Source organism: Alexandromys fortis, unplaced genomic scaffold (assembly GCF_014885135.2).
Source record: "Alexandromys fortis isolate MF-2015 unplaced genomic scaffold, M_Fortis_MF-2015_v1.1 scaffold_64, whole genome shotgun sequence".
NCBI lineage: Eukaryota > Metazoa > Chordata > Mammalia > Rodentia > Cricetidae > Alexandromys > Alexandromys fortis.
The window spans coordinates 6,481,992-6,496,480 of NW_026067976.1; the positions used below are offsets into that span (position 1 = coordinate 6,481,992).

Here is a 14,489-nt window from a genome sequence, read left to right on the forward strand (position 1 = left end):
TGGATCTGCTTCTTAAAGGGACATTCTCCTGTTTAATGGCGTTCAGATTGCTCGTGCTCTGTCAGGGACACACAGGCATTCTTGCTAGGAAGTGTTAAACCGCTCAGAAGCTAACACGATCTTCCTCTTTACCATTCTTCCCCTCCGACCTCAGAAAAAAGCTGCTGTGTCTTGTATGACTTACTATTGGTTAGCATGCCCTCAGGGCATCTTACAAATATAAATGGGATGCTCCATCATGCATCTCTTCCAGAACTGTGATTTTTCACTTACTATGTCTTAGAAATAGATCCACTCCTGTTTTTTATGTAACAACTGCAGATAATTGAGTGACATAATTGCACTGTAGTTTATCTATGGAAGATCACGTGATCAAATATTTTCCCTAAGACTATGTTAACAGGATCCTTGTCCACGGACATTTTTATTAATTTATTAATTGTGTGTCGTATATGCATGCACATGTGGGCACCTTCATGCTATGGTAGGAGTATGGAGGTCTGAGAACAAATTACAGGCGTCTCTCTACCATGTGGGGCCTGGGAATTGAACTCTGGCCTCCAGTCTTGGGGGCAGTCATCTTTACCCACGGAGCCATGTTTTAGCAGTGTGAAACTGAAGAAGGAGTATTGTGGTGGGAACTCTGTTCCTTTTCTTTGAAGAGTACTACTCTCTTTAGCGATAGTTCCAAAGTCAGATAGCACTAAGTCTTGGTTCTGCTTGCTATTGGTCCCGTGAATAAAATTATTCTCCTGCCCCCTCCATACGAGGCCCTTAGCTGTTCTATGAACTGTGGGTAGGTAAGGTATTGGTTAGCACTGAAAGGCAGGGGTGTTGCTATAGCAAGTGATCTGCAAGGTTGATTTTGCAACCATAAAGATACTAGCCAAGTAATATCAATGAACATGAAATAACTTTCTCATCTATGCTAAATAAATTCAGCATATATAATTGTAAAAGACTTACCTATTGCCAATGAATGTTATGTTTTGTGCACTGCAATATACATCTTTTAGAATATCTTTTATGTATTCTCTGACAGTTTCATACATGTGCGTCCTGGATCTTGACCATATCCCCTCCGAAATGCAGTGCACATTTTATGTGCATGCACTGCTCATTCCTCTGTGGAGTCGCGATATGTTATGGTTTTTCAAGACAGGGTTTCTCTTTGTAGCCCTGGCTGTCCTGAATCCCTGTAGACCAGACTGCCTTGAACTCATAGAGATCCGCCAGCCTCCCTGCAGTGTGAGTGCTTAAAAGTCCTGACTTTAGAACTTCTCCCTTAAACTGCAACATCTCCTTATAAAGTTAACTTTCGTTTTTTTTTTTTTTTTTTTTTTAAAGGTTAATGTGTGAGCAAGGGAGGCTAAAGCCACACTGTCCCAGTCTTTCCATGAGAGCGACATCTGGTGGTTGAGTTATAATCTCATCACTTCCCTGGGCTTGTTGAAAATTCCCAAGAATCCTTGTGTGAGCTGTTTGCTTTGCTTGGTAGTCACAGCACCCAGCTGTGGAGGATGTGGTTGGTGGCGCTGATCCTTGCGCACTCCCAGAAGCCCGGTGCTCCTTTTGGGTGCATCACGCTAACCAGCCTTTCTCTGGGGTTTGTTTGCGTGTGTGATGGACAGATGGCTGCACCGAGCTTTATTTTTTTTAATTTAATTTTTTTTTTTATGTATTGCAAAGACTTTATGACTTTGGAACTATGCCATCCTCCCTGCTTTCCTCCTGGCTGGATCCCCAAAGGTTGTGTATGTGTTGGCCAAGGTCACACTGCTCCCTGGGGCACTGAGGACCTGTGAGTCAGTGCCCACAGTTCTGCTTCCCATGCTGGGACATCAGCTGTGTGAGAAGGAAATGCAGTGCCGGGGTTCTGCGGGAAGAGATGGTGGTTAACATGTGGGAGTATCTCTTTGCTACAAACACACTCTCTTCTGATTATTTCCCCCCTTCCAGGAGATGCTCAGAATCTCGGATATAAAAAAGAGTTAAGAGCCAGGTGGTGGTGGCCATGCACACCTTTAATCCCAGCACTCGGGAGGCAGAGGCAGGTGGATCTCTGTGAGTTCGAGGCCAGCCTGGTCTACAAGAGGTAGTTCTAGGACAGGCTCCAAAGCCACAGAGAAACCCTGTCTCGAAAAACAAAAACAAAAAAAAAAACAACAAAAAACAAACAAACAAAAAAACAAAGGAGAGAGAGAGCGAGAGAGAGAGAGAGAGAGAGAGAGAAAGAGAGAAATACAGAGAGTTAAGTATGATGAGGGCTTCTAGCACTGTCTTCTCACCTAATTTCTTGGGATGAATATCCCCTGCAGCTGTATTGGTGCAACCTGTTTTGAGTCAGGCCTGTCTACCGTAAGAGAGAGAACATTGTGTCACCAGAATCCTTACAGAACTTCTGGAGGGGGTTGAGATTCCCATCATGGCTTCAGGAAGTGGAGGATTAAAGGGACTTGTCTCAGGTCAAGGGCAGAATCAAGGTTCACACCCAGACTGGTCTACCTCCCAAGCCTAAATTGTATTTTCCGCAATCCTCTACTGGCAGTGTAATTAAGTCACTAATGTATATTTATTTATGGTGATAGCGCTCAGAGACATGCTTGCCCCTTAGATGGTACAGCACCTGAGGGAGCATGTGACCCGTCTTTCCAGGGAGTCCTGCACAGACTTGAAGAGGGCTTTTTGTTGGGGGGTGGGGAGGGAGTTGGTGGGAGGGAACTCATTTCATCACGTTGTGGTTGCGGCAGTGGGCACTGACTGCCCTTGACTCTCTGATCAGAGATCACCCCATGTCTCCTGTAGGTATTGTGGGGGTCCCCCCATCTTCCCAGGTTACAAATGCTCTACTGGGTGGAAAGGGTTTGCTGTGATGAAGGAGAAGGAGATGGGGTAGACAGCTCACACGAGTGTGCTTGGTTTGTGTCACCTTCCTGCCCTGAAATGATGAACGGTGGTGTGGTGTGGGCACACTTGACACACCTTCCTCCAGGTGTTAGGGCCTCCATGCCACAGTCACCGAGTGTCCCCCTAAATCACCTCTGCACATTTCTTCCGGGTTGATCAAGGCTCTTCTGCACTTTAGCAGCATCTTCTGGTGGCGACCTGCCGTGCCGTGCGGTGCCAGCTCCGAACCGATGACGCACCAGCACAGTTTCTTACGTGTGTGAAGGGAAAAGCTCTTTTGTGTGTTTGACATTTTTTTAAATGAAGATCTTCACGTCATTGTGTGTGAATCATGTGTCATGTGTAGGCTGCTTCCGCAGGTAGTCGAGTCATCTGGGTAAAATATAACCCACCAAAATGAAGCAGCTGCTTAGTAAAAATGGACTGTTTGATTTTTTTATAGTCCCCCTCCCTTTTTTTTTTTTTAAAAAAAAAGTTTTTCTGCGATAGGGTCTCACTGTATAGCCAGGGCTGTCCTATACCTCACTTTGTAGACCAGGCTGGCCTCGAACTCACAGAGACTCAGTTGTCTCTTCCTTCGAGTGCTGGGATTAAATAGATGTGCCACCATGCCTGGCTATAAATGACATTTATAGAAAATGGTCATTCCCATCAGAATGATTTAATCTATAACCCCAGATTTTTACTTTTAGATTTCTGATTTAAAAAAATTATTGTTATTTGTAAAAATGAACTTTTAAGCATCAGAAGGCTTAAGGCAAATGCTTGTAGTCTCAGCACTTAGGAGGCTGAAGGGTGGCCTGATGGGCTGATCCCCTTGAGCATCAGAGTCCCAGATCTGCCGTGACAACAAGGTGAAGGATGTCTGGAGGGGAAAAAAGAAGGAAGGAAGGAAGGAAGGAAGGAAGGAAGGAAGGAAGGAAGGAAGGAAGGATGAACGGAAGAATGTTTGAAGCCAGACATAGTGGCTTTTAATCTCTGTGAATTTGAGGCCAGCCTGGCATACACAGAAAGTTTTGGGTCAGTGGGTGAACCTTTGTCGGAGGTAGTAAGAGCACATTCCTGGGTGACCCTAGAGCCTGCAGTAGCAGGAGGCAGGAGGCTGCCTGCGAGGAGCCTGCCAGGAGCCTGTGAGGCTACGTGCAGTCGTAAAGGTCCCAGGCAAACTTGCTCTTCTGGTGGGTGATGTCACTATTACACGATTAGAATTTTGTTTTAAAAGACAGTGTGGTGTTTTGAGATAAGGTCTTGTAGCCCATGCTGGTCTTGAATCTTCAGTCTTTCTGCCTCAGTCTCTGAGTCCTGGGATTAGAAGTCTCTGCCACCAGGTGTGACTTTAAGTTTTCCTGAGGCCTGTTTCTGTTAACCGAAAGTCTTCATTTTTCCTTAAAAATTTTAAATATGAAGGCCAGATTTAAAGACCTGTGGGTCAGAGGCTCAACGGTGCTACTTTCTTTTTCTTCCTCTACTCTGTTGTGGAAAGTTGTATTTTGTTCACTGCCAGAGCTAGGAGCAGTTCCAGGTGCGGCTTTGGAGCTGGTCTCTGGAGCAGTAGCGTTTATAGCTTGTGATTAAGAGCTCTGTGGTTTCAGTTCAGGTCCACAAAGCACTTGCTTTGATTTCTTTATTTTTGAGACAGAATTTTGCTGTGTAGTCTTGGCTGGCCTAGACTTTCTTTACATAATAATGTTCATCATTAGATAGTAGAACTGAAAATGACTCAGAAGAAACCAGAGGACAGTTGGGGTGGTGTTTGAAAGGGAAAGCAAACAAACAAAACCCAAAAAACCAGGGTAGGCAAGCTGCCGGCCTGGAAACAGTGGGTGAGGAGAAAGTCAAGTCTTTGGGGCCACAGGCCAGAGAACCTGGCAGGCTCGTTGACGGAAGATTGTTGAGTAGCTGGATAGCTGGTGTTCAGAGAGAGCGAGAATACCCGGAGCGCCAGCCAAGCTGACTGAGGATTTTGACTGGCCTCTGGAAAGGAGATGGAAGGAGGAAGCTATGCTTTCCTGTTGGAACTTGCGACAGCGGATGGGCTTAGCAAGCAGTGGAGCTCTGTCAGCAGCTGCGCCGAGGCGTGCTTCCAGCCTAGAAAGTCTGTATCTCATCAAGGGTGTTGGATTCCGGGGAGCTGGAGTCACAAGTGGCTGTGATCCCCGATGTAGACGCTGAGAAGCAGACTCAGGCCCTAGGCACGAGTGGCCCACATTTATGACAGCTGAGCATCTCTCCAGCCCCACGCTCATCTTAGCATCTTTCAGGTGTGATGGACACATTTCCTGAAGAATCTTTTCTTGGCCTAGTGATTGGCAAACCCACATGGCTTAACTTTTAAAGGGAAGAAGAAACAGTATTTCTCTGTGATCTAGAATGGCAAGTCACCATCCAGAGCTAGAGGTACAACTCAGGTCACCATCCAGGGCTAGAGGTACAACTCAGTCCCATCCAGAGCTAGAGATACAACTCAGGTCACCATCCAGGGCTAGAGGTACAACTCAGTCCCATCCAGAGCTAGAGATATAACTCAGTTCCATTCTTCAGGCCAAAAATCACAAAATAGCTGATTAAAAAGCATCAAAAAGCCAGGCGGTAATGGTGCATGCCTTTAATCCTAGCACTGGGGAGGCGGAGGCAGGTGGATCTCTGTGAGTTGAAGACCAGCCTGGTCTACAAGAGCCAGGATAGGCTCCAAAGCTACAGAAAAACCCTGTCTCAAAAACCAAAACAAAACAAAACAAAAAAAAGCAACAAAAAATAGCCATACTTCACCAAGAGGACAACAAGGCCTGATACCTCAACCTTCCCTTTTATAAGGGATTGCAGATCCTTTTCTCCAGTTTCTCTTTTATTAAAAAAAATACCAATCCAAATTCTCCCTCCCTCTCCTCTCATTCCCCTCCTACTGCCTTCACAGACCCTCTCACCCTACCCCCTTCAATCCTAAGAGAGGGCTATGCACCCCACCCCGTGGAAAGTCCAAGTCCCTCTTTGAGTCCAAGTCCCTACTACATCTAGGTTGAGCAAAGTTTACATCCAAAGAGAATAGGATCCCATGAAGCCGGTGTATGCAGTAGAGAAAATCCAAGTGACACTATCAGTAGCCCCTCAGTCTGCCCCAACTGTGCAAATCTTTTAAAATAACTTAACCAAACAACTCTGCTATTACTGTGTTTATTGTGTATGAACAGAGCCAAAGTGAGAGGGCATATGCCAGGGCACATTGTCAGAGAACGGCCGTATGGGCTTTTTCCCCCCTCTCCTGCCTTTTGTGGGTTCTGGAGATTGACCTCAAGTTCTGTGGCTTTGGTGGTGAGCTCATTCAGTTCCCACAGCCACTGCTCACCATCTGGCAGTGGCGGGTGTTTCAGACCTAAAGCAGGGAGCCGCTTCCTCCTTTCACATGGCATTTTGTATTTTCTCTTGCTTCCAATTAGTTATTTGCCGAGGAAACAAGGAAGATGATTACAGATTATAAGTATTGTGGACGAAATAAGTCAGCTGATGAGAAATTATAAGTTGCTATTCTTGGTAACTTTAATGAGCGTGATCAAAAGACCTGACCTTGAGGAAATGAATTTCCGAGCTGAAACCAACTGAGGAGAGTCAGCCCTGAGCCTTGGAGGGAGGAGGGAGCAGAAGAAAGATCTGTGGATGTAGAAGGATAGCTCAGAGGCCGGGGCGGGTGGAGGTGTGCTCAGAGGCCAGGGGGGTGGAGGTGTGCTCAGAGGGGTGGGTGGAGGTGTGCTCAGAGGGGCGGGGCGGGTGGAGGTGTGCTCAGAGGGGCGGGTGGAGGTGTGCTCAGAGGGGCGGGTGGAGGTGTGCTCAGAGGCCAGGGCGGGTGGAGGTGTGCTCAGAGGGGTGGTGGTGGGCTCGGAGGCTGTCGGGCAGGTCTCTGAAGGCTGTGGGAAGGAGCTGGGTTCAGCACAGCGAAAGCTCCTAAAGGGTCTCGGGGGTGGGGGTTTGGTGTGTGCAGGGTTAAAGGGAAAAAAGAGGGGGCTCTTGTGTGAACATTGGTGGGAGGTAGGAAGGCTGGTGAGGTGGCCCTTGTAGAGGTGCTGGCAGCTTGGACCATGGTGTCGTGCTAGGGGTGGAGAGAGAAGGGGCTTTGACACTGAGCTCTTTGGGAAGCATGCCAAGTAGCCGGGAGGCAGTCCCCTTTGCGGGAGCTGTCACACGTGTGAGTTCTGTGCGAGGATGTGTGTGTGTGTGTGTCTGAGTGTGGAATGTATGGCACTTGTGAGATGGAGCAGGGGAGAGAAAGGGGGACGGCGGGAGAGGGAATATGAATATGTGAATATGTTCTGGCTAGTTTTATGCCAACTTGACACAAGCTAGAGTCATCAGAGGTGAGGGCTCCTCAACAGAGAACATACCTCTATGCTCTTGAGCTGTCAGCAAGCCTGCCGGGCATTTTTCTCAATTAGTAATTGGCGGCAGAGGGTCTGGCCCATTGTGTGTAGGGCCACTTTTGGGCTGGTGGTCCTGGGTTCTATAAGAAATCAGACTGAACAGGCCTTGGGGAGCAAGCCAGCAAACAGCACCCCTCCATGGCCTCTGTACTAGCTCCCGTCTCCAGGTTCCCGCCCTGACTTCTTTCAGTGATGAGCAGCAGTGGAGGTGTAAGCTAAACAAACCTTTCCTCCTGCACTGCTTTGCTCGTGGTGTTTCATCACAGCGGCAGGAACTGCAACTAGGACAGAATATGTTGATGCTTTTGAGCAGGTTACTGGCATGCAGCAAGGGGCGTGTGGTGGCGGGAAGCCTAGCTCAGGATGAGAGGCTTGGTGGGTAGACGTGGAGAGATGAAGGCCTGGAGGAAGCTAACATGTAGTCAAGGAGAAACTGAAGACTGATTCAGGCATGTCCTGTTCCTCACAAGTGTTCTACATCCGGGGTGAATGAAACCGAGGAATAAAAGCAACTGAATGCCACAGACCACACTTTGAAACAGGCAACGTTGACTGCAGGCTGAGTGTTTTTTTTTTGTTTTTTTGTTTTTTTTTTTTTTATCAGTCTCAGTCACAGTAAAAGCAGAGAGAAAAAAAATCTCACTTAAATTCACAGAGATTCTGTGGGTAGAATTCCATCGACTGGGAGTTGTAACTCTGTCCCTACCCTCTTCCCTAAGCATAGACTCACCCTTTTCACATTAGAAGTTCTTCACTCTGGAGAAACTCACTCTAGTTTTTATTCCTTTCCAGGACATCTTTGAAGATGCCTTGGAGACCATCTCTTTGTAAGTAATAATATAATAAAGAAATGTTATAGTGAGAAATTCATGGTTCTTGTATATAAAATGTCAATATTTCAGCGGGCAGTGGTGATAAACGCCTTTAATCCCAGCACTGAGGAGAAGGAGAAGGGTGGGTTTCTGAGTTCAAAGCGAGCCTGATCTGCAGAGAGAATTTCAGGACAGCCAGGACTATTATATAGAGAAACCTTGTCTTGGGGGGAAAAAAGTCAATATTTCAGTCTCAATTTTTTTGAGCGAAGTGGCCACTGTCTGGAACAAAGTCAGTGGTCTATAGTGAGAGTCAGGATGTGATCACACTCAAGGAGCTACCTAACTTTCTCAGCTGCAATGGTTCTTGCATTGTTAAATAAAAGAAAGTGCTTTCCAGCAAATTGTTTTGTTTCTGCTAACATTCTAAATGTTTTCTATATTATTTACATGATTACCTTAGTTAATAGATTGTTACTTTTGGTTCGTATTTAACTACATGTTTGAGCCCGAGTAGTCCTTTGTTTTGTTGTGTGCGTGCTTTGTTTTTTTTTTGAGATAGGGTTTCTCTGTGTATCCTAGAACTAACTCTGTAGACCAGGCTGGCCTTGAACTCACAGAGATCTGCCTGCCTCTGCCACCACTGCCTGACCTGAGTGGTTTTTGTAATAATTTAAAATGACTAAATAATATTAGATCTAGTAGGACACCATAGTTCACTACCTCTCCATTGTCAGACATTTAAGCTGTTACTATTTTAAAAACTTAAAAAAAATTTTATGTGTATGAGTGTTTTACTCACGTGTATGTCTGTGCATCACACGTATGTAGTACCCTCAGAGGCTAGAAGAGGACATTGAATCCTTTGGAACAGGAATCGTGGACAGTTGTAGGCGGCAGTGTAGGTGCTTGGAATTGAGCCTGGGTCTTCTGCAAGAGCAGCAAGTGCTATTAGCGGCTGAGCCATCTCTCCAGCTCTAAAAAAAAAGGTTCAAGTGATGTATGTTTTCATATATTGAACTCGGTCACGTGTTTGAATTACTAGTTTATGTTTGAATTATTTGTGTGGCCCAGGCTGGCCTCTAACACTTGATCTTCCTGTCTCTAGAGTGTTAATAGAGGCATAAACCACCAGCTTGGCTTTCTCTTATGTGCTAATGGATTTTAAATTATATGCATCTTCCATTTGCTATCGTCTACTTAATACTTTTATGTAGAATTATAAATTTTTATTTTGTTCACAACTCTTAATGTTTTTGTTGTTGATTGCCTCTCAGACAAAAAAGAAAAAAACAAACCACTTTAATCATAGTAAGGATTGGAAAGCCCCTTTCATTTTGAAATGGTCTTAGGTTCTAGGAGTTCCTGTAACCTGCCCTGACTTTCCTTATTATTCATTTAGTAACTAGCACATTGTATTTGCCATACTGATGAGTCAACATGGATCCGCCTACATTTCAGATCTGAGTGTTCTCTCCATGCCTTATTGTGGGCTTTGTCCTTAGCTCTCGGTGTTTTTGCAAAGCTTTGGGAAATTTTAGGAGGCGGGGCACAGTAGCCTTTAGGTCACTGGGGGCATGCTGATGGAGGAAATGATGCAGCCCTAGGCTCCCACTTCCCTTTTTGCCTCCTGGCTATCACAAGCTGAATGGCCTTCTTTTGCCCTGCACCTCCATCTACCAAGATGTACTGCCTTGTCATAGACCCCAAAGCAATGAGCCCAGCCAGCTGTGGAGTAAACCTCCAGAGTGTGAGCCCAAATAAACCGTTTGCTATTTTAAGTTGACAGATCTTCAGCATTTGTTACAGTAATGGAAAACCAATGCTGATCATTTTTAGTAACTGTAGCCTGGCCATTGTTCTTATTTCTTTAGATTTTACCTTGTGTATTTTTTTTCTCTTGCTATTCCAACTAAAATATCATGCTCTATTTAGTCAGCATGTCTGTTTAGGCCGCATTATTATTATTGTTATTATTATTGTTGTTGTTGTTACTTTTTTGGAGACAAGATTTCACTGTCTGGTCTTGGCTGACCTGAATACAAATATCAGCACAGCCAGGCCGTGGTGGCGCTCGCCTTTAATCCCAGTGCTCGGGAGGCAGAGGCAGGCGGATCTCTGGGAGTTCAAGGCCAGCCTGGTCTACAAGAGCTAGTTCTGGGACAGGCACCAAAGCTACAAAGAAACAAAAACAAAAACAAAAAAACAAGCATCAGCACATGGACTGTGTCCTTTGAAGAAATTTAAGTTGCTCACGAGTTTTGTGACTTGTCTGGAGGTGTGGTCAGTTCGAACCACCTCATAGCATGTAGAGGTCTGCCCTAAGTGTTGACCCACAGCTCTCCACCAGCTCTCCTGTGAGATTTTGTTTCTTGGATGAACCATTAGGTGCTGGCACGTGCTCCTTGGTGCACTCACGGCAGGCTGTTCTTTCCTAGTTTGTGCATACATACTGTTTATGGGGGTGTATGGAATAATTTGTTCATAAAGCAACCATGACATTCCATAGGAAGAATGTATGTCTTAGGGTTTCAGTTACTCTGAAGAGACATCATGGGGGGGACATGGCACATGTATGTCAGAGCAGTTGCAGGTTTAATGTGTTCTCGGCAGTGGCTTCTCATGCCGTAGCACCCTGCTAAAGTTTGAGGAGTTTGTGGGTGTTAGTGGGGTCCCGAGGTTGCATGTGGTGATGAATGTGTCAGTGCACAAGAACTCCTGAGAACTCGACAGACTTGGAGAAGGTGACATAGGTCGGGATTTTTAGCTGGGTGGTTAGTAGCTTACAATGGAAATAAAAATACTTTGTGAACATCTTTTCTCTCTCACCCTGTTCTTTTCAACCATAAGTTATACATTAGTATGATTTCATAGGGCCGTTTTTTCATTTGATTTGATCCATTGGTGTTAATGTATTATTTTGTCTATTTTAAGGTTTTAAGGGTAAATATTGACAAGTAATTGTTAGCAGATATTTAGTTATTTTTTTCATGTTGGCTGGGTTCATCAGACACTTCTTCAGTGATGATCATGCCAACCTGCATAGGTGAGCATTCACTGTATATAAAATCAGGTAAAGGTGTTAGTATTTTATGGTACCTTTAGTTACCTAGTGGGTCCAAGTGAGGAGCCAGGGCTTTTTAGCAAAAGCCTGTTTCTATTCCTCTTTACATGGTGGATGAGGCAAACCTGTAGTAGGAGGCTGCTTGTTTGTCTCCCGACTGCCTGGCTGCCCAGACTCCCAAAATAACCACACAGAAACTGTATTAATTAAATCATTGCTTGGCCCATTAGCTCTAGTCTCTTATTGGCTAAGTCTTACATCTTAATTAACTCATTTCTATTAATCTGTGTATCACCACATGGTTGTAGCTTACCAGCAAGGTTCCAGCATGTCTGTTCCCAGCAGCGGCTACATGGCATCTCCCTGAATCTGCCTTTTTTCTCCCACTGTTCCCTTTAGTTTTCTCTACCTAGCTTTGTTCTGTCCTGCTATAGGTCCAAGGCAGTTTCTTTATAAATCAGTGGTAATCACAGCATACTGAGCAGGAATACCACATCAGCTCCCCTTTTCTGTCTAAATGAAAAGGAAGATTTTAATTTTAACATAGTAAAATTACATATAACAAAACCGTACCAAGTAGAAATTACAGTTACAATATTTATATCTACTTTATCTTTTATGACAACTAGGGAAAACTGTAACTATCTGTTCTTCAACTCCATCAAAGACCCCAGAAGGATATAATATTACCTAGGTAATTAGGAAGTGCATTGTAAGCAACTTCCAAAACTCTAGAATTGACAGAGAAGTAATAGAGTTCCAAATCGCTGACCTTTGGACGAGGTGGAAACAGGCTCACATTTTTGGACTTCCACGTGTCTCTGGGTATAAACTTTCATATTTAGAAGATAATTTGACAGATTAACACTTAGAAAAGTAACAATACTAGATTCTCCTCATAGGGCCCATGATTCTCACAGCTAGTAATACAACCCTGGCTGTTCTTTACTTGGACCATAGACTGCAAGTCTTGTTTTTGATATTAACAACTTACTACTTATCACATGACTTATTCCTCTGGGTCATATTATATGTGGACTATAAATTATTCATAGATGTTTTAAAAGCTACATGGATATGATTGAGACTCCAATTAGTTTTCAAAATAGTTTCAAAAAAACAAAATCCATTAAGAAATTCCATTAGTACTCAAAACTTACTGTGTAGGTATCTTTATAATACTCCATTATATCTCTTTTATACTGAAGCTGCCTGAATTAGTTGTTAATAAGAACTTATATTTTTACAAAGTGTACAGAAGTAGTTGAACTAATGCTGGGATGGAGTAAATAATGCAAATGAATAGAAATAAAGAGACTGTACCCCACTCGAACCATTGTGTGTAGCAAGGAGCTCTCCAGTTGTCATTGTAACCATGTGACTTTGAGATGCCTAGATTAATACCAGACAATGATAATGCTTTCAATTACGAGGGAACTTGTGAAGCCTTTTTCAATGACATTCTTAAGAATGTGAAACCATGGGAGTCAGATAATATGTTGAAAAGCATATTGATAAGTTTAAGTAGAAGGGAGTTGATATTTATAATTCTAACTGTAGATTAAAGGAAAACAAGTAAGTTAATACTACTATATTATGCTTTTAAAAAGTATGCTTTTAAAGTTTGAAACGTTGCAATGAAAAACTAATGTTAATGTTTTAGTAGTGAAAAGCACTGTTGCCTGGACCCATGTTGGGCAGTTCATAACCAGTAACTCCAGCTCCATGAGATACAAGACCCTCTTCTGGGGAGCACAGACAATTGTGCTCTCATGCATATTCTAACACACAGGTGCACACACATAAAATTATAAATAATGCGATTATGTTCACCACTTATTAACCTCTCTCATCCATCCTTTCTTCTCTTGCTTTTCCTTCTTAATGCCTTACTTACTTGCATATACTTCTTAAGTCTTAAATTTTGTTCAAAACAAAACATGTGTTACACATATTTCTGAGCCAGGCTTAATTTGATTAGCAAATCACTGACATCTCTATTCATTTTTTTGAAAGCAGTGCAATGTTTTGTGTTGGTTGTTGTGGGCTGCTATACAATTTTGGCTTTTTCTTATTTCTTAATGAATCAGTGTGATCCTCATGATAGGAGTTGTTCTATTATGAGATGCACTTCAGTATATAGTAGAACACCACGCATTTGCAAATGTTCATACATGTAACTGTGAGTAAATTTCTGTAATCTGTACATATATTATGAATAATGTGTGTGTGCACATGGTGTCTGTTTATATGCATATTCCAGAGCAAGTAGTACAAAGTTCAGTTATAAATCTACATATGAGATGTTCAAAAAACAAACAAAACAAAAACAAAAACAAGACTTTGTTTTAGTTTTTAAAACCATTTACTTCCTTTTATAACTTTCTGTATTCTTCCTCTCTTTCCCAAGCTTATGTATATTTTAAATACACGGTGTCTTGTTTAGAGGTCTTTTAAGTCTGAAACTGTCCCATTGTGCATCTGTAATCCTTTTCTGACCAGGACTGCTTCTTAAAATGCTAAAGCGCTTGGCTTGGACTAAGGCTGCTTTGCCTTTTAGCTCTGTCCAGTCCAGTATGGTGGAGGTTCACTCACTGCCTCTGAGACTGCTGGGTGGGAGCCATCCTCAGCACCTCAACTCTGGTAACCATTTGGCCCATGCTGCCACCAAGTAACTTGCAGCACGCTGCCCACAAACCCCATTTAAGTGCTTGGCCTCTTGAAAGAGCCAGAGTTTGCCCTAGCAGCACAACCCAGGAAGCTGCCTTTCAAAACCACTTGGGTTTCTTTTCTTCTTTCTTCTTCTTTTTCTTCTTTTTTACTACCACTGAATTGGGAAGACCTTTCTTAAAGGAGCTGCAGCATGCTGCCAGCAAGCAGAGCCCATCTGGAAAAAATGCAGCTAAACTTTGATTTTTAGTGTCTAGAATTCCTTTCCAAGCCCTCTCAGGTTTTATGTGCATTTAGCTAGCACACGTTGGAGCGCCAATTTGTAATAGGAGGTAGGCTGCTTATTTACTTCCCGACCACCAGGCTGCCCAGACTCCTGAAATAACCACACAGAAACTGTATTAATTAAATCACTGCTTGATCCATTGGCGCTAGCTTCTTTTTTTTTTTAATATTTATTTATTATGTATACAATATTCTGTCTGTGTGTATGCCTGAAGGCCAGAAGAGGGCACCAGACCTCTTTACAGATGGTTGTGAGCCACCATGCGGTTGCTGGGAATTGAACTCAGGACCTTTGGAAGAGCAGGCAATGCTCTTAACCACTGAGCCATCTCTCCAGCCCCC

The 14,489-nt window shown here is 43.7% G+C and overlaps 1 protein-coding gene across 3 annotated transcripts in view; it reads left to right on the plus strand.

The window, feature by feature from the left end:
• Ttc39b (tetratricopeptide repeat domain 39B) overlaps window positions 1-14,489 on the plus strand; it is a 112,501-nt gene that overhangs the window by 18,645 nt on the left and 79,367 nt on the right. For all 3 annotated transcript variants that reach the window (XM_050157451.1, XM_050157453.1, XM_050157454.1), the window contains exon 2: window positions 8,109-8,143. In XM_050157451.1, the coding sequence (XP_050013408.1) occupies window positions 8,109-8,143 (35 nt within the window). The remainder of the gene's footprint in view (window positions 1-8,108; window positions 8,144-14,489) is intronic.